Source organism: Pleurodeles waltl, chromosome 5, assembly GCF_031143425.1.
Source record: "Pleurodeles waltl isolate 20211129_DDA chromosome 5, aPleWal1.hap1.20221129, whole genome shotgun sequence".
In the NCBI taxonomy this organism is placed as follows: domain Eukaryota; kingdom Metazoa; phylum Chordata; class Amphibia; order Caudata; family Salamandridae; genus Pleurodeles; species Pleurodeles waltl.
The window spans coordinates 575,537,059-575,563,931 of record NC_090444.1 but is presented as its reverse complement, the minus strand read 5'-3'; the positions used below and the strand labels follow the sequence as shown (position 1 = coordinate 575,563,931).

At 46.4% G+C, this 26,873-nt stretch overlaps 1 protein-coding gene across 2 annotated transcripts in view; it reads left to right on the top strand.

Annotated features, from left to right (window-relative positions):
* Positions 1-26,873, top strand: part of USP34 (ubiquitin specific peptidase 34) — a 1,940,069-nt gene that overhangs the window by 526,790 nt on the left and 1,386,406 nt on the right. For both annotated transcript variants that reach the window (XM_069234398.1, XM_069234397.1), the window contains one exon: positions 19,782-19,882. In XM_069234398.1, the coding sequence (XP_069090499.1) occupies positions 19,782-19,882 (101 nt within the window). The remainder of the gene's footprint in view (positions 1-19,781; positions 19,883-26,873) is intronic.

Below are 26,873 nucleotides of genomic sequence, written 5' to 3'. Positions count from 1 at the left end.
CTGGTAACCCTATATCCAAACAGGGCATAGCCAGATGGATAATCAAATGCATGCAAACTTCTTGTTACCTAAAAGCTAAAAGGCACACTCCACTAGGAAGAAAGGAGCAACAATGGCCTTTCTAGGTAACATACCAATGACCGAGATTTGTAAGGCAGCCACTTGGTCTACATCTCATATGTTTACTAAACACTACTGTGTAGATGTGTTAGCAACACAAAAAGCCACAGTAGGACAGGCTGTACTAAGAACATTATTTCAAACAGCTTCAACTCCTACAGGCTGACCACCACTTTTGGGAGGATTACTGCTGTGTAGTCTATGCACAGCTTGCGTATCTGCAGCTACACATGCCATCAAATGAAAATGTCACTCACCCAGTGTACATCTGTTCGTGGCATGTTCCGCTGCAGATTCACATGCGCCCTCCCACCTTCCCGGGAGCCTGTAGCCGTTTAAATTGTAATTAAAAATTGTATATATGTAAATAAACATTACTTTAGTACAAACTATGTACATCTTTACTATTCTCATTCTACCACTCCTACCTCACCCTATGCGGGAAGACAATCTAAGATGGAGTCGATGCCCATGCGCAATGGACCCAAAAGGGAGGAGTCACTCGATCCCGTGACTCGAAAAGACTTCTTCGAAGAAAAAGAACTTGTAACACTCCGAGCCCAACACTAGATGGCAGGAACAGTGCACTGCATGTCACTCTGCAGCGGAACATGCCACCCATTTGCATGGACATCTCTTTTCTTTATACTCTCTCACTCCTACTTTACCCTCTGCGGGAAAACAATCTAACATGGAGTCGATGCCCATGCGCAGTGGAGCCGAAGAGGAGGAGTCACTCGAAAACACTTCTTCGAAGGAAAACAACTTGTAACACTCCGAGCCCAACACTAGATGGCAGACGTATGCACAGCATGTGAATCTGCAGCAGACCATGCCACGAACAGATGTACACTAGGTATTCACCACCAGTTCTCTTGCAGTTGCAGCTTGCATCTTCAAAGCAATGCACATACTTCAACTGACACGTTTCAACTGTAGCTTTTAGGCAGCAATAAAAAAGTCAAGAAAGTCTTGTGATTATGTTTCTGCTTCAAAAAGATCTGACTTTAGTCTAGCAGCAGTTTTGATGCCATAAAGTAGCGCAGAAGGTTTATATGCCACTGCAAAGATCAAATCTGTATTTTATGTAAATTGCTGAGTACATTAGTAAAGTCAGCCAGTACCTGTGCTAAAAGTGAGGAAATCCGAGGAGGAGGTCATGGGAGTGGGAGCACAAATATTGATTGTTGGACTGGGCGCTAAAAACTATGATGATTGGTATGTGACAAGGTGAAGTAATAGTGTGTCTTTTTTTGAGTGTCTTGAAAGAACGTGCTGATTGAGGGAAGAAGCGAAGGTAAGGTGACCTCTATTGTTGCACGTATCACACACACAGTCCTACCAGCAATTTTGGGACTGTCTACGTAAGGTAGTGTTTTAGAGCAACAGTTTAGCCAGAAGCAGAGATGGCATCTCGTTGGATGACTGCTCCTCAATCCCTCACTCTGGTTATAGAGGACAGCTCTGACGTAGGATCAGAGACTGAGACTGAGACTGCAGATACTGAGACAGCATCTGAGGGATAGGACAGTGCATTTTTGGTCCTAGGCTTGGCGGCCTTATAGGGAAACCTACCAAACCCAGACATTTCTGGAAACTAGACACCCGGGGGAGTCCACGGAGGTTTGACTTGTGTGGATTCCCCAAAATGTGCTTACCCAAAATGCCCTGCAAAAGTGAAATGTTGAATAAACTCAATTTATTCTTGCATTTCTGTCACATAAACTACAGGAATATGCTGGGATCCACAAAATTCCTACCACCCAGTGTTTCCCCACCTGTCCTGATAAAAACGCTATCCCACTTGAGTGTCTGTACCTAGTGCCTGCGTCAGGAAAGGCTCACCCCAGGGTCAACAGTTGCCCTCATGTAAGGACCAACACTGACCGTTGTGTGATCTATTCCTGTTGCGGACACTATGCCTACCAACACCAGTGAGGTACCATTTGTATCGGGAGACTTGAGGGAATGCTGGATCGAAGGTTTGTGGCTCCTCTCAGATTCCAGAACTTTCCATCACCGAAATGTGAGGAAAAAGTGTTTTATTTGCCAAATTTTTAGGTTTGCAAAGGATTCTGGGTAACAGAACCTGGTAAGAGCCCCACAAGTCACCCCATTCTAAATTACCCTAGATGTCTAGTTTTAAATAATGCATAGGTTTGCTGGTTTCCCTAGGTGCTGGCTGAGCTAGAGGCCAAATACCACAGCTAGGCACTTTGCAAAAAAACAGGTTAGTTTTCTTTGGGATAATGTGATTGTCCTTGTTGTGTTTTGGGGGCATTGCTTGTCGGGGGCACTAGGCCTACCCACATAAGTAAGGTACCATTTTTATCAGGAGACCTGGGGGAATGCCTGGTCGAAGGATGTTTGCGGCTCCTCTCAGATTCCAGAACTTTGCAGCACCGAAATCTCAGGGAAAAGTGTTTTTTTGTCAAATTTTGAGGTTTGCAAAGGATTCTGGATAACGGAACCTGGTGAGAGCCACACAAGTCACCCCCATACTGTATTCCCCCAGGTGTCTAGTTTTCAAACATGCAAAGGTTTGGTAGGTTTCCCTAGGTGCCGGCTGAGCTAGAGGCCAAGATCCACAGCTAGGCACTTTCCAAAAAACACGTCAGATTTCAATGTAAAAATGTGATGTGTCCATGTTGAGTTTCCTGTCGCGGGCATTAGACGTACCCACGCAAGTGAGGTACCATTTTTATTGGGGGGAACACAGAATAGCAGAACAAGTGTTATTACCCCTTGTCTTTCCCTACATTTTTTCCTTCCAAATGCAATACAGTGTGTAAAAATAAAAAAATAAAAAGTTGTCTATTTGAGAAATGCCCTGTACTTCACATGCTAGTATGGGCACCTTAGAATTCAGAGATGTGCAAATAACCACTGCTTCACAACACCTTATCTTGTTCCCATTTTGGAAATGTAAAGGTTTCCTTGATACCTATTTTTCACTCTTTATCTCACCAATTAAATTGCAGTATATCCGGTATAAAATGAAAACCCATTGCAGGGTGCAGCACCTTTATTGGCTCTAGGTACCTAGGGTTCTTGATGACCCTAAAAGCCCTATACATCTCCGCAACCAGAAGAGTCCAGCAGACGTAACAGTATATTACTTTTGAAAATATGACATAGTTGGAAAAAGTTACAGGGTAAAATGCGAAGAAAAATGGCTGTTTTTTTCACCTCACTTTCAATATGTTTTCATTTCAGCTGTTATTTTCTTTAGGAAAACCTTGTAGGATCTACACAAATGACCCCTTGCTGAAATCAAAATGTTGTCTACTTTTCATAAATGTTTAGCTGTCCTGGATCCAGCATTGGTTTCACACCCATTTCTGTAATTAACTGGAAAGAGGATAAAAGCACAAAAAATAATAAAAATGGTGTATGTCCCAGTACAATGCCAAAATTGTGTTGAAAAATGTGGTTTTCTGATTCAAATCTGCCTGTTCCTGAAAGCTTGGAAGATGGTGATTTTAGCACCGCAAACCCTTTGTTGATGCCATTTTCAGGGAAAAAACACATGCTTTCATCTGCAGCCCTTTTTCCCATTTTTCTGAAAAAAAACAAAATTGTAGCTGTATTTTGGCTAATTTCTTGGTCTCCTCCAGGGGAACCCACAAACTCTGGGTACCTTTATAATCCCTAGGATGTTGGAAAAAAGGATGAAAATTTGGTGTGGATGGCTTATGTGGACAAACAGTTATGACAGCCTAAACACGAACTACCTCAAACAGACAAAAAAGGACTCAGCACTGGGGGTTAGGGGGAAGGCTCAGCTGTTAAGGGGGTAAAGTACTAAAGGGCGATCATCCTTTTCAAGTGCAAGATTAGCGTATCCCTAGGTCCCCAGTGGCAGACATGATTAAGTCTTACAATAAACCCAATAACCTCTAACTCACTGAGATGCCAAGAAAAGTCCTCCTCACAGGCTAGGCATAAGTACATTGTATTTCTAGCATCGACCACCATACAAATTTTACTTTTTAATGGATATGTTTTTGTGCAATATCTGCATCACATGAAATATGCCAATATATTAGACTCAAGAATATTTTTTTATTTGCAAAATGAGTAATCAGTACAGAGTAGCATCTGCATCACTACCTTGTGTGATAGATATGCCCGATAAAGGCATGGCCCTTTGCTCATGTCAGATTTACCCATTGCCTCACTTTTTACTTAGTCTCACAGATGCACATTTTTGGATCCAGGTTCCTTTTATAGGCATGTGTTAGATTTTTTTCTCTCCCATTTTTAGTGACCTGCTGCTCCCTAGGTCAATGTTTTAACTCCGTATAAAAAGCAGGCACAATACGTTTGTAAATGGGCATTGCAGATATTGCTTATGTACCCACTTCACAAGCCAAAAGGCAATGAGAGTTTGTGGTTTTTGGCACATATAATATTATACAGCATTTAGGGAAAGGAGGGGAGGGGAAAGTTTTTACAGGTGGCTGAGATGAAAAGCCTCTGAGGAAATGCATTCATCCTGTGATTGGCGGTCATCTAATTCTTTGTAAATACTTTTAAGTATTTAGTTTGGACAAAGTTTAGAAGTTAATGGAACTGTTGATAAGCAAATGGTATCAAGTGGACATTGTTTTGAGTCATTTGTCCTGTTTCTACATTTCCTAACTCTTTCTAACTTCTCCAACCCTTACCTTATCTTCTCTGCTGTTTTTTAATCTATTTGCTTTCTCAAGCCTTGTGTTTTCACTAATAGATTTTTAAACTATATGGTACAAACCATATGGGGGCATACACTCAAACCATATGATTTGAGTTGCTAACTGTCTTCTGCCCTGAGTAAGAAAATGAAACGGCAAAGCTCTCTGCATTTTTGGCTGAAGATAGTAGGTTTTGAAGGGATTTGGCCCAGGTTGCGTTGTTTGCTGTAATTGAGTAGTATGACCAGTATCATAATCTATAAATCTTTTACCTCAGAGGATTCACTAAAGATCATGTCAGTTATGATTAGATGCATTTTGGCTCATGCAGTAGTTGAGTGAATCCTAAATTGAGCAAGTCGTTGAAAACACCGTATCTGATAGAAACTTATAGCTACAGATTCCTTACCTCAGAATTATCCCCTGGAGTAAGACTGAATCTGGAAATATTTCTTGAGCCGTACTGTGCGTGTTAAGTGGCGTTGTTCAGCTCCGCGTGGTAGTGGTGTCATCATCTGTGACATTTCCGGTGTCTAGATGGATGGCATCCCAGCACGCTGACATAATTTTCTTTTCTTTTTTTTCCAGTCACTGCAGATCCAGAGAGAGCTATCCCCCATCAATTTTTGAGTGACTTTTTTTTGTCAAAGCCTTTTTAAAGAATCTTCTTCTGGTACGGCAGGATGTCAGTTATGAAGGCGGTCTTCAAGTCTTGTGGCGCCTGTAACCAAAAGATGTAGTTCGCGGACCCGCACCTTGTTTGCCTCTGGTGTTTTGACACTCTAGCTCTACATTGAGTTCATGTGCACCCAAAGGCTTTGAAGCTCCCATAAGCTCCTTCCGATTGAATGTGTGATGCTGCGATCTTGAGCCAAGGCAAGAGGAAGGTTCCAGCACCAGTTACGGATCCGAAGATCCTCACCCCACTATGTAGTCTTTGGGTAAGTCCCAAAAAACTAAGAAGAGTAAGAAGTTACAGTGGTCTTTGACTTCGCCATGTCCCTCAAAGTCATATGACGAGACGAGGGAATGTAGTCATTCTAAGTCTAGATCTGCAGCTGAGCCTGTGCCTGTGCCAGCTCCGTGCCTCCCCGAGTTTCCAGCAGCTGGAATGACTGCCGCCCAACTTCGAGTTCTGTGAGGCATGCACCTCATATTTGCAGCCCACTTTTCCTGGCGCTCGTCCTCAGGCCCCGTATTTCTGGGAGAGGTTATACTGGTTCTCTGCCAGTGGTTCCGCTCCCAGCCCCAGTCGGGCCCCTTGGATCTACAGTTAGATCTGGGCTGACCTTCCCTGGCACCCTCCAGCAGCACATGTCCCCATTCTCATCCTAGTCACTGAACTGTAGGGGCATCGTCCAACGCCATTACCAGCCCAAACTGGAGCCATGACTTCCAGGGTGAAAACTGAGCTCTATTCTTATGGGCTGGGACTTTGGGAAGATTAGGAGGGGTCGCTGGACCCTGAAGAATACCAGCCTCTAGATCCCAGAATGTGGACTGGATGACTCTCCAGATACTGGCATGGTCCCTTCTCCTACCATGGCTATGGAGGATGGAGCCTCATTTGCTATGGTGATAAGAAGGGCGGTTGAGGTCCTGGATATTAGCCTATCTATCCTCAGTGCTTTAACCGTGAGTGACCCCCCTCAGAACTGCTTCTCACATTTAATGATGCCCTCGCGGACTTCCTGCTTGGAACTTGGTCTAAACTCTTTACAGGGGCTACTCAGAAAGGACAGAAAGCTTGTTGGTCTAATCATGGTGCATTCCCTACCACTTTACCGCATAGGCAAACCAGGAGGCTGGACACCTTAGGAAGAAACTGTTTTTTTCCACCAGGCTAGCACTGCGGTCCCTGAACAGCATGTACCTTTTAGGCCATTATTTCAATGCACTGTGGGATTTGGTTGCACAGGTGCTGCCCTTGGTCCAGGAGGAGGTCCAGGCCATACTCTCCCAAGCTATAGCTGATGGGAGGGGTGCAGTGAAGTTCACAATTTGATGTGGGCTGGTTACAACTGACTCACTGGGCAGAGCAGTTTCTTTGTCAGTGAGTTTACGGTGTCACGCCTGGCTAAGAACAATGAGCTTTTCCGTGGATGTCCAAACATTGCTTATGGACATGCCCTTTGATGGCTCCTGTTTATTCGGAGGCAAGGTGGACTCAGTCCTGGAGCGCTTCAAGGAAAGCAGAGCTACGGCCAGGTACTTGGCCTTTTCCACGTCACCTCACCAACCCCAGTTCACCTTTCGATCCTTTTGTGGCCTCAGAATGGTCTTCCCGCCTCTGAGTGGCTGAGTACGCGGAACCCACAGACCCTGTTGGTTGGGCAGCCAGAGGTTGTGCCATTCCACTAACATCCTCCACCCTCCTCCCCCAACAGCTACAATCTCCAAAACTCTTTCGTTTGCCCTCTTCCCATCATGGGCACCCGTGGGGAGGCAGGTTATACCATTACCTGTCCCCTTGGAGGTCTATAACCTCAGACTGATGTGTTCTTCAGTTTGCCGATTGCCCGATGGGACTATTCCATAGCCTTCGTGACTACCCTTTACCACTTGTAACAGGCTGACGGAGAACCATCTCACTTTACTGTGGCAGGAAGTGACTGCTCTCTTGGTCAAAGGAGTCATAGAGAAGGGGCTGATGTCAGAAGTAGGTCGTAGTTGCTATTCCTGCAAATTCCTGGGGACCAAGAAGGGCAAAGGTCTTCGTCCTGTCCTAGACCAGCACCCTTCTTATTTCTTCCTCAAAAAGGAGAGATTCAAAATGCTAATGCTTGCTCAAGTCCTGTCTGCCATGGACCCAGGAGACAGTATGGTAGCGTTGGACTTGCAGGATGCAAACTTCCACATTCTCATTCTGCCTGGCCACAGGCATTACCCGCAGTTCACTGTAGGCCTGAGCATTTTAAGTTCACCATGCTCCCTTTTGGGCTTAGCAGCACCCCTTGGGTGTTCACCATGGTGATGGCAGTGGTTGCAGCTCATCCGTGGAGATCAGGGTTGCCAGTCTTACTCTATTTTGACGCCTGGCTTTTGAAGGCGGGCTCACCCCAGGCTGTCATCTTCCACCTCCAGAACATGGCGGACCTCCTGCACTTGCAGGGGTTCATTATCAACATGCCCAAGTCACACAAGACTCCCTCTCAGACGCAGCCTTTTAACAAAGCTGTTCTGGACAGAGTGTAATTTTGAGCCAATCCTCCTGAATGGCAAGGCTAAGATATTCAGGCTGATACCAACGTTTCAGCCTCTGTTGAGAATTTCTGTGAGACTGACTCTTGAGGCTGCTGGGCCTCATGGCCTCGGTCATCCTGCTTGTGACACATGCCCGCTGGCATATGTGGGCTCTGCGGTGAAGCTGAATTTCCAGTGGGTGCAGCATCAGGGGAATTTTCTGACGTGGTCCAGATCTTGGAAGGAACTGCAAAAGATCTGCAGTGGTGGCTAATGAACCAGAATTGGGTCAGCCATAGACCCTTCTTCCTTCACTAACCAGATCTGACAGATAGGCCACTCCTGGGATGCTGTATGTAGGTAAGTACCCTCTTTTTGGCATAGTTACTCCCCCTTTTTTGCCTGATGTCAGTGTGTTTTTGACAGTGTTCACTGGGATCCTTCTAACCAGTACCCCAGTGACTGTGCTCTCTTTCCCTAAATTCAGTTGTTCATGGTTTGTACACTGCACAACTGGTGCCCCCATGTAAGTTCCTAGTATATGGTACAGAGGGCATTGGGGCACCAGGGGTCCCCCATGGGCTGCAGCATGTATTATATCACCCATGAGAGCCCATGCAAAACCTTTCTGCAGGCCTGCCATTGCAGCCTGCGTGAAAGGGGTGCATGGCCCTTTCCACTACAGGTCACTGCACCAGGTCACTGTAAGTCACCCCTATGGTAGGCCCTCCAGCCCTGAGGGCAGGGTGCAGGTACCTGTGTGTGGGCATTCCTGCATGAGCAAAGGTGCTCCCACGAACTCCAGCTCGATTTTCAGGGACTTCGTGAGTGCAGGTACACTATTTTACACGTTTACTGGATATAGGTCACTACCTATGTCCAGCTACGTAATGGTAACTCCGAACCTAGGCATGTTTGGTATCAAACATGTCGGAATCATACCCAATACTATTGCCAGTATTAGTTGCATGATTCCATGCACTCTTGGGGCTCCTTAGAGGACCCCCAGCATTGCTCCTACCAGCCTTAAGGGGTTTTCTGGGCAGCCCTCGCTGCTGCCACCCCTCAGACAGGTTTCATCCCTCTTGCTGCTTGATCAGCTCGAGCCCAGGAAGGCAGAGGATTTCCTTTAGGAGAGGTGGGGTAATGCCCTCTCCCTTTCAAAATAGGTGGTACATGGCTTGGGAGTGGTAGCCTTCCCAAGCCACTGATATGCTTTGAAGGGCACATTTGGTGCCTTCCTTGCATAAACCAGTCTGCACCGGTTCAGGGACCCCCAGTCCCTGCTCTGGTGCGAAACTGGACAATGGAAAGGGGAGTGACCACTCCCCTGTCAACCGTCACCCCAGAGGTGGTACCCAGAGCTCCTCCAGAGGGTCCCTTGAGTCTTCCATCTTGAATCCAAGGTGGGCAGAGGCTTCTGGGAGCCACTGATTGGCCAGGTCAAACAGGTGACATCAGAGCCCCTTCCTGATAGGTGGGCACCTGGCTAGGTGACAAATCCCCCTTCCAGGGCTATTTAGGGTCCTCAGATTCAGCTTGCAAGATTCCAGCAGGACTCTTCTGCAACCTCTACTTTGACTTTTAATCACTAGAACTGCGACTGGGCCCTCCAGGAACTGCCAATCTGCATCCACGATGAAGACTCTGCTTGCAACGTTGTGTACACGGCTCCTTCCAGCATTTGCAACAGTTACCCAGCTATGCATCCTCTGAGGGCGTCAAGGCTTCAGTCAGCACAACAAGAAAGAAATAATCTCCCTTGGAGTGAAGGAGTCACTCCCCTGCATTCGCAGGTACCAACAGCAACGACGACTGGCTGCGTGGATCTCCTCTCATCCTGAGCTGAGTGGATCCTGCATCATGGGTGGTGGTCTGGAGTGGTCCCCTTGGTTCTTTGTGCCATCTGTCCAACTTTGGTGGAGGGAAGCCTTTGCCTTCCCACGCAGGACAGTACCCTGTGCATTGCCTGTCTTGCAGCTACCAAGGCTTGTTGACATCTCCTCCAACCCACAGCACTCTCCCCTGCGATGCACAGCCCTGTGCGTGCTTCTCCAGCGACGTGGGAACCTTCTTCACTTGTGCTGCATGGGCTCCTCCTTGACTCCTGGATCCTCTTCCAGTGGGTCTCCACTGGGAGCTGTATTTTCTTCTGGGGAATCTCTTCATAGCTGAGGACCCCCTGAGACTCACGCTTCCCCCCCCCCCCTCCCCACCCCAATGGGTTGAGTCCTCCTGGACCAGGTTTGTCCCTGTCAAGTCCACTTTTCTGTTAACGTGACTGTTGCATTTGCCAAGGTTTGTTGGTGGCTTTTCCACACACCAGACAGACTACAATCTTCCATCTGGTGTGGGACGTCTACTGCATCCTCCAGGAACTCTTCACTGACTCCAGGGCTACATTGCTGGCTGTCTTTGTCCTACAGCCGATCAACTCCTGCAACCACAGATGGGTTAGTAGTGGCTTCTGCCACCACCGGACACTCCTGCGACTTCTGGACTTGGTCCCTTTCTTTTTCAAGCCTTTCTCTTTAGGAATCCACTGCTGGTTTCTTGCAGTTTTGTGTGGGTGTTGCATTTTCTTCCTTTTAGTCCTTTTGGATGGGTTGGGGAAAATCCAGTAACTTACTCCTTTCTTCCTGATCGCTGGGGGGCACTGTGATACTTACCTTCGGGGTTTCCTAGTTCCCCCAGCTCCCCTCTACACATTCCACTTACCTAGGTGGTGCATTCGCATTCCATTTTTTTTTTATATGGTTTGGGTCACTATTGTCTACTGTTATTTGCACTGTTTTCTATTCTTTCTATGCTTATTTCTGTTTACTAGTGTGTTACCTCCTATTGGAGGGTTGCCTCTCTAGTACTTTTTGGTAATTGTGTTAATAAAAGTGTACCTTTATTTTTTGTAACACTCAGTGTTTTCTTACATGTGCGTAAGTGCTGTGTGACTGTAGTGGTTATTGCATTACCTTTGCATGCCTCCTAGATAATCCTTGACTGGTCATCCACAGCTTCCTCTAGAGAGCCTGGCTTCTAGACACTGCCTACACTAATAGGGGATACCTGGACCTGGTATAAGGTTTAAGTACCTTAGGTTCCCACCAACACCAGGCCAGCTTGCTACATCGTAGCCATTTGAGAGAGGTAGAAATCAGAGGCCTCTGGTCTCCGATAGAATCCAGACTCCACATCAACTTACTGGAGCTTCTAGCGATCTGGCTGACATTGAAGGCCTTTCTGCCCTCCATCAAGGGAAGGATAGTGCAGGTGTTAACCGTCAACACCACTGCCATGTGGATTCGCAACAAGGGGTTAGGGGTTGTGGACCCTTTGTCAAGAGGCCCCTGTGTTCCTTGATATGGCTGGAACATCATGGTATTTCACTGGTGGTTCACCCCTGGTGGGGTCTCTGAACGCTAGGGCAGACAAACCCATCAAAAGATGCCTAGCGGATCACGTATAGCATCTCCATCCATAGGTGGTGCAAGGTCTCTTTCAGTAGTTAGACCTATTTACCACCACCGAGAACATGCCATGTCACCGATATTGCATGATGGAATTTCTGTTTCCAAGGTGGCTCTCGCTCAAAGATGCTTTTCCGTCTCAGGTGGAGCTCAGGCCTCCTGGACGCCTTTCCGCCTATACAACTGCAGCCCAAGTTCTCAGATCAGGAACGACCGGGCCCTGGTCATCCTTGTGAGTCTAGACTCGGCTTGGAGAGTTTGGTATCCTGAGCTGTTGAGCATGGCCATCGGTTCTTTGATCAGGCTGCCATTTGGGAGGCTCTTGTGTTGCAGCAGGAGCAGAGGGTTCTCCACCCGAACCTGTCAACGCTTCAACTTCATGTGAAGGGATTGAGCAGCAACAGTTGACCGCTTTCGACTTTCCACCCAAAGTTTTCAATGTTATCTTAGCAGCCATGCGTCCCCTCTATCAAGACTGTACACGCTTTCCATTGGTGCAAGTTTTAGGCATGGTGTGCAGAGAAACAGGTTGACCCTTTTTTTTTTTTGCTTCCCTCTCTGAGGGCCATCTCTTTATCCTTTCTTTCGCCCAGCAGGGCTCTGCTCTGGGCACCCTAAAGGCCTAACTTGTGCCTACTCAGCCTTTCTGCGGTTGCCAGATCAGCCATCCCTATTTAAATCCCTTTTTGTAAATAGGTCCTTGAAAGGGTTGCAACATGTTTCCACCTTCGCCCTTCAACATGCCTTAGTGAGACCTTACCTTAATCTTGTCCTAGGTTTTCTGATATAGTCTCCCTTTCAGCCATTACATAACTGTCCCCTCCGGCTCCTTGCCATCAAGACTCTTCCTTGTGGCAGTACTGTCTGTCTGGAGGGTCAGTGAGCTTCAGGTTTTGTCATCCAAGCCTCCATACTTGAACATCTACCCAGACTACCTGGTTCTATGCACTAGAGCTTCCTTTCTGCCAAAAGCTGTCACTCTTTCTTGTAGGTCAATCCATAACACTGCCTACTTTTATGCTCTCCCACTTCCCTCATAGTAAGAATAGTGACTTAACCTTCTGGACTCAAAAAGAGCGCTGTCATTCTTCCTTGAATGCACAAGAGAGTTCCGGGTCATCGATGAACTCTTCGTGGGATATGTCAGAGCAAAGAAGGGGAAGTATGTGCAGAAAGAACCATCTCTGATGGATTGTGCTCTGCATTACGATCTGCTACGCATTGTCTAAGAAGCAACCCCCTGAGGGTTAGATGCTCAACCCACCAGAGCTAAGGCTGCGACCACTGCTTTAGCACATGGAGTTCCGATCATGGACATCTGCCAGACCGCAACATTGGCTTCGCTGCACACATTTGCAAAACACCAGTACTGCATAGAAACTCGGGTCCATCGGGATGGGTGCTTCGCTCATTCAGTCCTCCAGGACTATTTAGTGTGAAACATTTTCTTAGATCCTCCTCTGGGGAGGTATTGCTTGGGTATCTATTCTGGGGTAAGTAAGCAGTTAGGTGTGTCTCAGATGAGCAAGTAACTTTCATTTGGTAGAGACTATGTCTAGCCACAGATTTCTTATCGACCCACTCTCCTCCCCACTCTGCGAATGGATATCTAGGGGCAGGACTGTTCCCCTTTCAGGTACCTATTTTTCCCCACCAGTGATCACTGTTCTTCGTGGCTACATGCTCCCACTTTTTTGTTTAAATCAGTCTATTACTTTTGGTTTTATAAGATGTCATGCAAACATTACACATAATTCCACTTCAAGAGTACGGTGCATAGTGATAGCAGTACAGGAACAGATGTATTTATCACAATAACAAATGTAGTTTAACAGTGATATAAAGCACTTCATATGATATGTTGCGGGGCAGGAAGTCTGGGTGTGGCTCTTGTGAAACACACATGTCCCGTGCAGTAACATTGATTCATCAGTGAGCTAGCAAGTAGGTGTAAGCACACTAACAGCAGCGGCCATGGAGTTGGCTGTTGTGGAATACATATTCTGTACAATTGTATCAAAGGTGTGGTATGTTCGGGGTAAGTAGCTAGCTGGCCCTAACCGGGGCCATAAGAGTTAAACTAAAGGAAGAGGGTATCAATATCATTAAATAACACACTAGGTCTATGAATCGAGAAATGACTGTGTTTTTTACTCTTGCGGTAGAGACCCTACAACACACCTGCCATGTATTTGTGACTGCTCTGTATTTACAGTGCACAAAACGTCGGGCAATGCCAGTCCAGTAGGACACCAGATGTAGGCATGCCCACAGCATGTGCACAGTGTCCGCATCTATTAGTGTGCAGTTGGGGGCAGGTAGCAGTAGTACAATAGAAATATCTGTTTATATTGTGCAGGTGAGATAGGCTTGGTGCACAATACATAATTGTATGAAACGGAACCGCGTGTTGCAGGATATGTGCACTGGGCTTTCCAGTAGGGCGGACCAGTCTCTGTCTGAATAAGGATGTTGGAGATGTGTCTCCTTACGTCCACACAAGGATGCAAGCAATGGTGCCGTGAGTGATCTCTGCAAGGCCTCCAGCCATGTCAGGTGGCAACCCCACCCATGATGTGGAGGTACTGGAATGGTAAGATGCATGGGGGGGCTCATCTGTGATGTCTCCCCATTTGTGTCAGTGAGGCCAGGAATAAGGTGTGTAGGAGAAACTGTCAATTGGGGAGCCCAGCATTGCGTGCCAGTGTTTCATAAGGTAGAAGTGTGCCATCATCATGCAGATCACCCAACTAGTGGATGCCTGCTCTGCTCCACACAGTTAGCTCTGCAGCCGTGGTGAATTTGCTAGCCCTTGGTGTGCCCACCAGCAGCAAGACCAGAGCATAAGGAGATGTTGACTTTGTCAGGGTAAGACTACACCTGAAACAGTGATATGCTATGTTCAGCAGGGTCGCTTGGGGTGGTGTGAGCCGAATACAGGGATAAAACAGCCTGAGGACCCTATACTGACTCCAGGGCGGCAGGAACGTATCGGTGTCAGCAAACTGTGCAAGCCACCGCACCTCCCATTGCAGCTGGGACACTAGGTAGTAGTGCTCAAATTAGGTATCGCCAGATCTCCTCTATCCGTTGGTTGATAAAGTTTATGGAGTGCAACTCGGTTTCTGGAGGTGTCCCATATGAAGGTCCTGATTGTTCTCTCCAAAGAGCGGAAGTAGGGGGTATGTATTTAAAGGGGTGAAATAATAAAAGAGGGACTTGCCACCATCTTAAGTAGTGCTACCCTTGATAATGTCAGGGTCTGCCAGAATGAGAACTGGGAGCGCCGGGAGGTAACTGCACATGTGAAGTTACCATCAAACAGGCCCATGTGTGAGTGATAAATTTGTAAGCCCTAGGTATCTACACGTATGGAGTTGCCAACATAGGAGAGGCACAGATGTAACCTCTCCAGGGTACTGAGTTTGGGGGGATAACGGCAAGAGGCAAGATTTAGCCCAGTTGACACCAAGTCCCGAGAGGGCTGCCAATCGTTGGGGGGCGTTGGGGATCGACTCGGGTACAGCCAACACATCTCTCAAGTATATTAGTAGTTCTTCAGCATATAGCGACAGCGAGTGAACCCCATCTCCTAGCAAGATGCCAGAGTCATGGCCAAGGTATGAAGATAGACGGCCAGAGGCTCCACCACCAGGGAGAACAGCTTCGGAGAGAGTGGGCATCCCTAGCACGTGCCCCACCCATCACATATGGATTCAGACACCTGAGAGCCCATTTTTACACAAGCTGAGGGGAGAGTATATAAAAAGAGAAGGAGCCATAAAAAACTGTCACCGAACCCATATTGAGGCAACACTGCAAACAAGTGCATCCATTCCAAAGAATCAAACCCCCCTCCAGATCAAGAACCAGGCAGTCAGCATTAAGCCTTGTGTCAGTTACGTTTGGCATTATACAAAAAACGTCTCCGGTTAAGTGAGGTATTGCGTGCTGGAATAAAACAGTTTTGATCTTGATGTATTAACTTTGGGATCAGCGGCGCTAGGAGGTCTGCCAGTATTTTTGCCAAGATTTTGTAGTTCGTATTTAAAAGTGTCAGGGGGTGATATGATGACAAGAGTGTAGGGTACCAATTTGGTTTTGGTAGGGAGATGAGTAGCGCCTCACAGACATTATCCAAAAGGCGAGATGTTTCCAGGGCCTCATGATAGATTGACTTCAATCGGGGCGTAAGCAGTGTCTCATATGATCTCAGCCAGGTGTTTTGCTAGTCGCCAAGGCACAGATTGCATTGCGTATTTCATAAGGTGTAATGGGCCATTGAATTCCGTTTGTTGGTCGCCGGTAATGACGTTGCATCTAAAATGTGTTTTATATTCTCCAACTTATTTATCATAGTTGACTGATAGAATTGCATTTAGTGGTTGCTAAACTCCTGGTGGATATAAAGTTGTGTATACAGCAGGATACCCACCGTAGAGCATAGTGCAGCAATGGGGCCATACAGTCTGTCCTTCCGTATCAGCCAGGCTAGGAGAGTGCCAGCTTTATCAGCCGTCACATGTGTTTTGGCCAAGTGAGCAGCATAATTATGACAATGTAGGCGCTCAAGTAGGGTGAGGCATTCCCCCTGGGCCTCCGCTAATTTTTGGCTAGTAGAGGGGGTTGTGATTGCTGACCTCTCCATTTGCTGGAGTCGCTGCTGAATGTGTGTTATGTCTGTCTGGTTGCTGGGTTTATTCCCGTGTGCCCCCATGCAGTGGCCCCTCAGTGTAACCATAAACGTATCCCATTCAGTTGAGTTGTGATGGTGTCGATGTTACTCTGGAAGTAATCTGCAAAGGCCGAGGCAAATGATTCACTAAAGGTTGGGTCTTCCATTGCCCCCGGTTATAGGTGCTATGTTGGCACAGGGGGAGTGCTAGTGTCCCAGGCAAATTGGAATTATAGTGACTTATGATTGGAGTTGATACAACCTAAATAGTGTATATTAGTGATGCGGTGGACAATGTTGAGCATTCCTACTAGTCTGTCAGTCCTCACATGTAGTGAGTGGGGTGTCAAATATAAGGAGTGTTGATTAAAAGGAGTAGACTTTTATTGGTCACTTTACTGCTACCCCAGAGGTCAAATAATCCCCATTGTGGTATCCAAGTATTAAGTGATTGAGCGTTGGAAGAGGCAGCAGTGCATGGTAATGGAGGAAACGACCTGTCCAGCATTGTATCAAGCATGCTATTGAAGTCCCTCTCCAGTATCCAGCGCAATAGGGTCCATGACAGGGTGCTTAGAAAAGTCCCTTGCCCCACATTATCGGCATAAATACTGCCTACTAGGAAGTGGCAGCCATCTAAGTGACCCATCACTAAGGCATACCTACCTTCTTGGTCTGTGACGACCTCATCAGGTGCAAATGGAGTACCAGTCTAACCCAGATGAGCACCCCTCTAGGGTATGAGGAGAAATTGGTGACATACACGTGACACTGCCAGCGTCTTTGCAGTCTAAAAGCCTCCAGGCTTGTGAGGTGTGAGTCTTGTAGAAAGGCAATGTTATGTCTGTGAAGGTACGAGTAGATGGCATATCTGCGACTAGGGGTGTGGATGCCTCTAACATTCCACATTAGTATTTTGATGGGAGCCGTGGTGAAAGTTAGGGGTGTGAGAATGGTGTCTTGGAAGGGGCGTTGGCAGGACCACACCATTGTGCTCGAGCATAAGCATAATAATGCTGAGAGCGATCGTGAGTGAGGAGTATAGCTGAAGTAGGGCAGCTTAAAACAACACAGTGATAAAGATAATAACAAAAAGTGCCAATAGAGTAGTGCACCAACTGGGTGCCCACTTAAACCAGTTTGTAACAAACATAGATGCGTGCTACGAAGTACTCTCATACGGGGGAGAGCATGATCACTAGCGGCAACAAACCCCATAATATGTCAACATCTCAGGGCATCATTTTGTCTCTTTTAGGCAAGATCAATAAAGTACGGCATTAACGGCATTGGTATACAGTTGACATTAAAGTTAAAGAGCATGGTGACATTACTCATAAGAGTCCCTGGGGCAGAGTGTAAAATAACCAGTAACATTGGCTTAACCTCATGTTGCGTAGATAGTCGGTTTTGTTATCAGGGGTATGTACATGTCATATGAGGTCGTCAGCCCTCTGTGGGATCACTGCTGGTGGGGGCCTGTCTCTGCCTGTGAGGGCCACGTTGTGACTGAACTCTCATTACTAGAAGAGTGGGGCAGGTAGTTCTCTGGGCTAGAGAGCCAAGCTTCATCAGTGAGAGCGGTAGCATGCTGCAGTGCCTTGTGTCGATCCACAATAAACAACTCCAGGTCTGGTGTAGTTTGAGGTGCAGTCGAATGGTATGGCGTACACTGCTTCCAGCAGTGCTTTCCGCCCAGTCTACCCAGGGTTGCCAGCGCCCCAGAAGAGGGAGTTCCAGAGGTGTGAGGACTGCCTGCGTCCAGCCAGGCACTGTAGGAGGTGTCAAAGAAGTGCAGTGGCGCCCCCAGCAATCACTTTTAGGCACGCCAGAAAGAACAGTGACTATTTCATATCCAGTTCTCAGAGTTGCTTTTTGAAGATCATGAAAGAGCTACGCTGTCTCTGTACCGTAACTGTATAATCAGGGAAAAGCATAATGTGATCATTATCTATCTAGATCTTGGGTAGCTTCCTGGTTGCGTGCAGTATAGTCTCTCTATCACAAAAATGTAACAGTTTTAGTACCATTGGGCAGGGTTGAGATCCGGGTGGAGGTTTTCTTGTCAGGACGCAGTGTACCCGCTTGATGGAGAAATATGGTGACAGAGTATGTGAAGGAAGTAGGTACAGCATCTATTGTTCCATGTATTGGACAGAATCACAGCCTTCTTTGCCCTCCTGGAGGTCAACAGCGCATACATTATTTGTTCTGGATCTCTTTTTGGCTTCTTCATCCCTATGCTCCAGGACAGAGGCGCACTCACGCAGTGCCTGCAGAGAGGAGGAAAGATTCCTAGTCTGTGGCTGTACATCCATAAGAGTCTGCTGCGCAAGAGCGACCCTGCCTGCTAGCTTGCGTGATCAGCATGTAAGAGTGTTGGATCTGATGCCACTTTGTCAATTTTGCTTGCAAATGATGTTTTGAAATGTTCAATTGCAGCAAGCACCATGTAAAGTTTGCCCTCTATTGTCATAGGATGAACCAATGTAGTCTGTGTCATCAGTTACTCCATGCTTCCATTGTGGAAAATCGCAAAAAAAAAACACTGATGTCAGTGTCCTGGGGTGGTGCCTTTTTAAACACCGCACATGTCACTTCAGGTGCAGACGATGCCACATGGAGCTGAACGTCGCCACCAACCAGCTCGTAAGGGTACTACTCACAAACAAATTCCAGATCCAGTCTGGCAGTCTACCGCCATAATTCTTATGTAAGGAATCTGCAGCTAGATAGTCTCTACCAGATAAAGCGTTACCAACGGTAAGTAATTTGTTCAATAGGAATATTACAATAGTCTTTGCAGAGAGTAAATTTTTAGGTCTTCCTGTCCTCTAGACTTGAGACCTGTCATCTGAACGGTTGTACACTCTTTGTACAGGCTTGTATTCTAGTCCTACATTCATATATGGAAAGATCCCATCCCATTTAATATCTTATTGTCTGCTACTTGTGCCCTCTTGGGACTCGGAGGGATCTGTTTTAGTTCGCCTCTTGATGTCATGCTTCAATGTTTATGGAGACCAAATAGGAATATCATCATTGACAAAGATTTGTGTTCCAGTAACCATATTGCTTAGGGTTTTAGCACGTGCAGATTCAGGAAATGTGTAATTATGACTTCTTACTGTCCCTTTTATGCTGTCCATCACTATGTTAAAATATTCTGACCTGTACAGAAATTGCATACAGCAATTGAGGGAAATGTTGAAAGGGGTCTAAGTCCGAAGAGTTTCAAACCTGTATGAAAGCCAGCCAGTAATCAGTAGTGCAGAAAACCTAAGAAGTCCATGGCAAAATTACATTCTGTTGCTTTTGTGGGCTTAATGTTTGCTCCTGTGAAAAATACAGAAATATATTGTGAGTAGTGGAAATTTTATTGTGTTGCAAAAATGTCTTTATTTGGATTTGTATTTTTTACTTACATTTTGACATGCATGTTGAAATTGCACTAAAAGGCAAATTGTGTTTGATAATAGCAAATATTTGAAACTCACGGTACTGAATAGATCATCATTTAGATTACACTGGATTTTCCTATTTTGACTGCGTTGTGTAAATATGGTCATGCATCTCACTTTGTTTCCGTTACAAAGCACAATTAGTCTATTACAGTACTTGTTTATTTGCATAGTGGAATTTTAAGACACATCTCTGTTTCAGGTGGGCTGATGGGACCGGTGAGAATGATTTCCTCTGGGCATGAATTAACTACGGATTATGATGAGAAAACACTTAATGAACTGGGTTTTAAGGACATGCAGGTATTATTACGAGCATTCTATAGTAGCAAATGAAATAAATGCATTATTTAAAATGTTTTGTCATTCAGAAAAAAGCAAAGAACACTTATAGATTGAGCTAAGTGATATTTCTAAAATGTCTGCACGTTTTAATACACATAACTTCCTGTCTAATTATGAACTCACGCAGAAATGTATAGAGGGGAGGGGAGGGGATTAAACTAGATAATACTGTTGTGATGCCACAACACATTAATTAGCTTTCAGTAATATCAATTTTTTTAACAAACAATAATAATATGCTTTTAAACGGGTCTAACATTCAGCTCGCCTACCGGGCAATTAAATGTTTAGTGCAAGTGAGAAAGCTATATCTAATGAAAGCTGCTCAGACTTATGAAGTTCAGTTGTCTGCTTTATGTGATAGTATTTAGAACACGGCTTTGTAATTCATCAACAAAACCTGACACGAGTGGGACTTTTTCACAGTGAGCTGATTGCGCCTTCGTATGGACTTGCACTTTAGCAATTTGTAGGAAGTTAGCTCTGTATATACTACCTCAAAGTGAGAGATAGTGTGCACAGAGTCCAAGGGTTCCCCTTAGAGGTTGATAGTGGCAAAATTAAATAATACTAATGCACTATTTTGTGGTAGTGTGATCGAGCAGTAGTGTTCAGCATTTTGTTGTACACACACAGGAAATAATTGAGAACACACACTCAGACTTAACTCCAGGCCAATAGGTTTTTATATAGAAAAATATTATTTTCTTAATTTATTTTATAACCACAAGATTCAGAATTTAGGTAATTACATAAATTGCAAGGTACACTTCACACAGGTAAGTATGGAACTTTGAATTAAAACAGTAATGTACACACTTTTGGCAAAAATGGCAAACTATTTTAAAAGTGGACACTGCAAAAATCAACAGTTCCTGGGGGAGGTAAGTATTGGTTAATCTCTCAGGTAAGTAAAGCACTTACAGGTTCAGTCTCCTGGGCATAGGCAGCCCACCGTTGGGGGTTCAAGTCAACCCCAAACACCCCAGCACCAGGAACACAGGGCTGGTAAGGTGCAGAGGTCAAAGTAGGACCCAAATAGCATAGGCGCCTATGGAGAACACGGGTGCTCTGGTTCCAGTATGCTAGCAGGTAAGTACCTGCGTCCTCGGGGAGCAGACCCAGGGGGTTTTTGTGGAGCACTGGGAGGGTCCCAAACAGGCACACAAAATACACCCTCAGCGGCTGCCAGGTGCAGTGTGTGAACAAGGTGTCTGGTTTTGTGTTGAAATCAATGGAGGGACCCGGGGGCCACTCTGGCAATGCAGACAGGGCACAGGAGGGGTTCTCGGGCCAACCACCGACTGAGCTAGTATGAGGGCCACCTGCTGGTCACTTCTGCACTGGTGGTTAGTTCCTTTGTTACCGGGCAGTCGCGGTCAGGAGGAGCCTCTGGATCCTCTTTGCAGGTGTCGATGTTGGGGTGCAGGGAGGTCGACTTAAGGTGTCCACATCGTTGGAGTCGCCTGGGGTCCTCTTTGCGGTGTTGGTTCTTCTGGACACGAGCCGGGGGCGGCGGGTGCAGAGTGTGAAGACTCACGCTTCCGGAGTCAGGCTGGAGTCTTCTTTAAAGATGGTTTCTTTGTTGCAGTTTTGGACAGAGCCGCAGTCCTCTGGAGTTTCTTGGTCCTTTAGGAGAAGATCAGTCCTCTGAGGTCACTGGTCCCGCTGGATGCGTTGCTGTGCAGCTTCTTTCCATCTGGAGACGGGCCGGTAGGGCTGGGGCCAAGTCAGTTGTCGTCTCTGTGGGGCTTTCAGGTCAGCAGTCCTTCTTGTTTCAGGTTGCAGGAATCTGGTTTCCTGGGTTCAAGGTCACCCCTAAATACTCAATTTAGGGGGGTGTTTTGGTCTGGGGGGGCAGTAGCCAATGGAATGGCTACTGTCCTTGAGGGTGGCTACACCCTCTTTGTACCTCCTCCCTGTGGGAAGGGGGGCACATCCCTAATCCTATTTGGGGGGAATCCTCCAAAGCAACATGAAGGATTTCCCAAAGCAGGGGTCAACTCAGCTCAGGACACCTTAGGTGCTGTCCTGGCTGGAGGGTGACTCCTCCTTGTTTTTCTCATTATCTCCTCCGGGCTTGCTGCCAAAAGTGGGGTCTGTGTCCGGGGTGGTGGGGGTGAAATCTCCACTAGCTGGAGTGCCCTGGGGCCTTGTAACATGAAGCCTGAGCCTTTGAGGCTCACTGATAGGTGTTACAGTTACTGCAGGGGGGAAGCACCTCCACCCTGGACAGGCTTTGTTTCTGGCCCCAGGGAGCACTACAGCTCTCACCCCAGTGGGTCAGAAACTAATCTCAGTGGCAGGCTGGCACAGACCAGTCAGTTCTGCACTGAAGGATTGGGTAAAATACAGAGGGCATCTTGAGGCCCTCTGTGTGCATTTGTTAATAAATCCAACACTGGCATTAGTGTGGGTTTATTATTCTGAGAAGTTTGATACCAAACCTCCCAATACTCAGTGTAGCCATTATGGAACTGTGGAGTTTGTTTTGACAAACTCCCAGACCATATACTTAGTATGGCCACACTGCACTTACAGTGTCTAAGAATGGACTTAGACACTGTAGGGGGGGCATATTGCTCATGCAGCTATGCCCTCACCTGTGGTATAGTGCACCCTGCCTTAGGGCTTTAAGGCCTGCTAGAGGGGTGACTTACCTATGCCACAAGCAGTATTTTGTGTGCATGGCATCCTGAGGGGGATGCCATGTCGACTTTGTGTGTGTTGGTGGGGAGAAAAAAGCAATCTGCAATGGCAGTGTGCATATGTTAGGTGAGGGGTCCCTTAGGGTGCCGCAACACATGCTGCAGCCCTTAGGGACCTCCCCTGGTCAAAGGGCCCTTGGTACCACTGGTACCTTTTACAAGGGACTTATCTGTGTGCCGGGGGTGTGGCAATTGTAGAAACAATGGTAAATTTTTAGTGAAAGAACACTGGTGCTGGGGCCTGGGTAGCAGGGTCCCAGCACACTTCTCGGTCAAGCCAGTATCAATATCAGGCAAAACGTGGAGGGGTTACTGCAACACGGAGCCATTTTCCTACATAATTGTTCTCAGCTGTTGCTTGTCAAATTTCAACATCATGTTTTGAAGGGTATTTTCCGGGCATCAGAACTGAGCCGAGGTTTGATACTGCACCAAAGCTTGGATTTTAGCAATTGTCTTTTGCTGCAGTGAATTTCAATCGTCAACTTAACATTGTAAGAAATTTTAACCAAGTTTTAAAGCATTGGTACTGAACTGAAGTTTGGCACTGCACTGAAGTTTGTATTTTAGCAATTGTCTTTAGTTGCTGTCAATTTAAATTGTCAAAAATTCAACACCATGTCTTGAAGGGCATTTTCTTGAGCATTGATACCAAGCACCTTACTGAGTATTGATCACTGGATATCAAAACGGGTTTAAATCGTAAGCTAAAAAGTGGCCTTTAAGCTAAAAGTGTGACACGTGTAAAAAGCCAGGTATATGGCACGTGTTATTGCGCGCTAGCACCTGGTTGTTGCAGCAATTTTTTTAATTGTTAGCTTTTGCCTAATTTCTAATTGCACACCTCTAAAGTAGTCCATTGACCTTAATTGAGGTGTGATCACATAGGTCCAGACATAAGCCAGGAAGTTGCCCTTAAGGCAACTCGTAGCTTAGTATATTTTAAAACTAGGCTTACCTTGGCTACAGACCTGGATCCAGCCTGCCTTGCACCTAAGTGGGCAGTCACAGTGGACATTTTAGGACTTACGATTATGCATATATTTATGAACTTTAAGATCATATTTTATGATGTTTTTGATCGAGTGGTATTATTGATTTTAATATTGCTTTTTGCCACGTAAAATGGCAAAGCTGCCTAGTAGTGAATTAGGCTTTTAACATCTTTTGGATTAGAGTATTTACTGTCAATTTTGCTCCTTAGAAGTTGCCATGATTTGCCATTATTTTTATTAATCTGCAATAAATAATTAATTCCCCCTGGTGCCCTTACCACAGAGGTGCCAAATCCACCCCTTTCTCTTTGCAAAGGCAGCAGAGCCATCAAAACCCATCATGGGGCTGTTCCCGGAGAGGTTACAGAGGTAACAACTCCAAGGAGAGATAAGAAGGCAATACCGCCAAGGGCGCCACCCTGCCAAGCAGTGACTCGCTCACACTCTAGCACCCCCTCCACCCTCCCCATTCCCAATCACACTACAGACTGCAGGGGATTTTTCCAAGGTGGGCAGAAATCACCTCAGATCAGTGGGTCCTGAGTCACCATCATAAGGCAGGGTTACTTCTTGGAGCTCACCTCCAGCCCACCAAACATTCCTTTCTGCAAACACACCCTCTCCCTGGAACATCAGCACCTCCTTCAGGAGGAAGTAAATGCACTGTTTCCCAAAGGGCAATACATCCTGTGCCATTCCACCACCGTGGCAAAGGAGCATACTCCCTGTATTTTCTTATCCACAATAAGGACGGGTCTCTCAGGACCATACTCGACCTCAGACCCCTTAACAAATATATTCTGTCAGAGCACTTCCACATGGTGACATTCCAGTATGTCATCCCTCTACTGCAGCAGGGTGGTTTTATGATTGCCCATGACCTGAAGGACACCTACTTTCACGTACTGATCTACCCTTCACATGGCTGGTACCTCCGGTTCGTGGTAAGCGACCATCATTACCAATTCAAAGTGCTGCCCTTCAGGGTCACCACCACGGCTAAGGTGTTCACAAAGTGTCTTGCCATGGTAGCCGTTCATTTCAGGAAAAAATGACATCCACATCTTCCCTTATCAATGACTGATCAAGAGTGCAGTCCAACAGCAGTGCTTGGCACACCCACAGGCCACCATAGACCCACTGTACAAGTCTATTCTTTACCATCAACATACCAAATTGCTGCCTTCATCTCCTTGAAGTCCAGCCCTTCTTGTAGGAGGTACTCAACTCTGTGACTGGGAAAGCCTATCCCAGGCCAACATGGCTTCAAGCCTTCCAATCGGTACTCACCCCTTTTCAGCCGGATCGCCCAGTAACGGTCAGCTTGATGGCCTCCTGTATTGCCATAGTTCACCATGCCAGGTTACACATGCGCCTGTTGCAAGAGTCCCTAGCTGGACAGTTGTCACAAGCGAAAGGTCACTGGGAAGATCTAGTGTTGATCTGGGGCCACTCTCATCGCTCTCTGCAGTGGTTCAACAGCAACAACCAGTTGCAAGGCTGCCTTGTTCTCAGCCTAGTTCTGCAAGTGACCATCACAATGGGAACTTCTGTCACCCGTTGGCGAGCGCACTTGCAGAATTGGACCCTTTCAGGGTATGTGGTCACACCAATAACAGGGTGTCTACATCAACTACCTAGAACTACTGACCATCCAGCTAGGACTCAAGTTAATCCTCTGTCACATTCACCACAAAATAGTCCTCATTTGTACAGGCCCCATGACCATCAGGTTCTACCTGTGGAAGTAAGGTCACACTCACTCTCTGCATTAACTCGAGCCATCTGGTGGTGGTGGGCAAGCCATTAGAGTTTATCTACTAGCAGAGTACCTACCGGGTGTGGACCGTGACTTTGCAGATCTGCTCAGGGGGATGAAGCTGCAAGTGTGTGAATGGGAACTCCACCTGCAAGTCGTATTCCTGTACTGCCGGTGTTGGGTGTTCCCCGACGTAGACCACAGCTGAAAAAACAAATTGTCCAGTCTTCACCCCCAGGTACTCACAGTCCATGAGCAATATATTATGGATGACCTGGTTGGGGATGTTTGCTTTGCTTTTCCACCTCTCTCACTAATTCAGTTTGTTGTACAGAGGCTTCGACAAACATCAAGAAATGTTGCCAAAACCACATCTGCTGGCAAACACTTCAGCATTGGCAAAGCGAGTAGCTCCATGGTTCTCTAGTAAAGGTTAGATCTATTGGCTTTGCCACTTATTCTTTTAACTTTTAAACATTTCAGTGCTGTATATCTGAGCCTAATAACACCCTTTCTTTTTGGGTCCTAGCTGTTCCAACTGTTTCAGCAGCCCGATATGGGTATGTAGAATACTTTTGTTGGCTCTTCAGTACTGTATGTCACTACAATGATATCTAAAGTTTTTACCTTTTGCAGACAATTTGCAAACTGGCTGATGTATACTAAAATTAACTCAACTTCTGATTAACTTTATACCTTAGACGTTCTTTTTGTTCACCTCGGTAATGCTTTTATTAGGTTACCTACAGAATGACTCGCATAATGTTCTATTTTGAAACCAATTGGTTCTTCTGCCAAATTGGACTTTACGGTCGTTGTGTATCTGTCTCTCCTTAAAATAGAAAGGAAACACCTCATCAGCCATGTATCCTTAGTCCTTTGCCCTAGTGGTGACCGTAGGAAAGTCCCCTCTTTCTTGTATGGTTACCCCTATTTTATGCCTGGTTTCAGTGTGATTGACTGTGTTCACTGGGATCCTGCTAACCAGGACCCCAGTGATTATGCTCTCTCCTCTAAGTTTGGTTGGTACTAACCGTTTCTTTCCACAATTGGCATAGTGGTCCCACCATGCAAGTCCCTAGTATGTGGTACCTAGGTACCCAGGGCATTGGGGTTCCAGGGGATCCCTATGGGCTGCAGCAGTTATTCTGCTACCCATAGGGAGCCCGTGCAAAGGGTTCTGCAGGCCTATCATTACAACTTGAGTGAAACGGGTGCTTGCACCTGTTTTCACTACAGGTCATTACACCAGGTTACTATAAGTCACCCCTATGGTAGGCCCTCCCAAACCAGAGGGCAGGGTGCAAGTACCTGTGTGTGAGGGCACCCCTAAACTAGCAGTGGTGTCCCCACAAACTCCAGATCCATTTTCTTGGACTTAGTGAGTACGGGGACGCCCTTTTACACGTCTACTGGACACATAGGTCACTACCTATGTCCAGCTACATAATGGTAACTCCGACCCTAGGGATGTTTGGTATCAAACA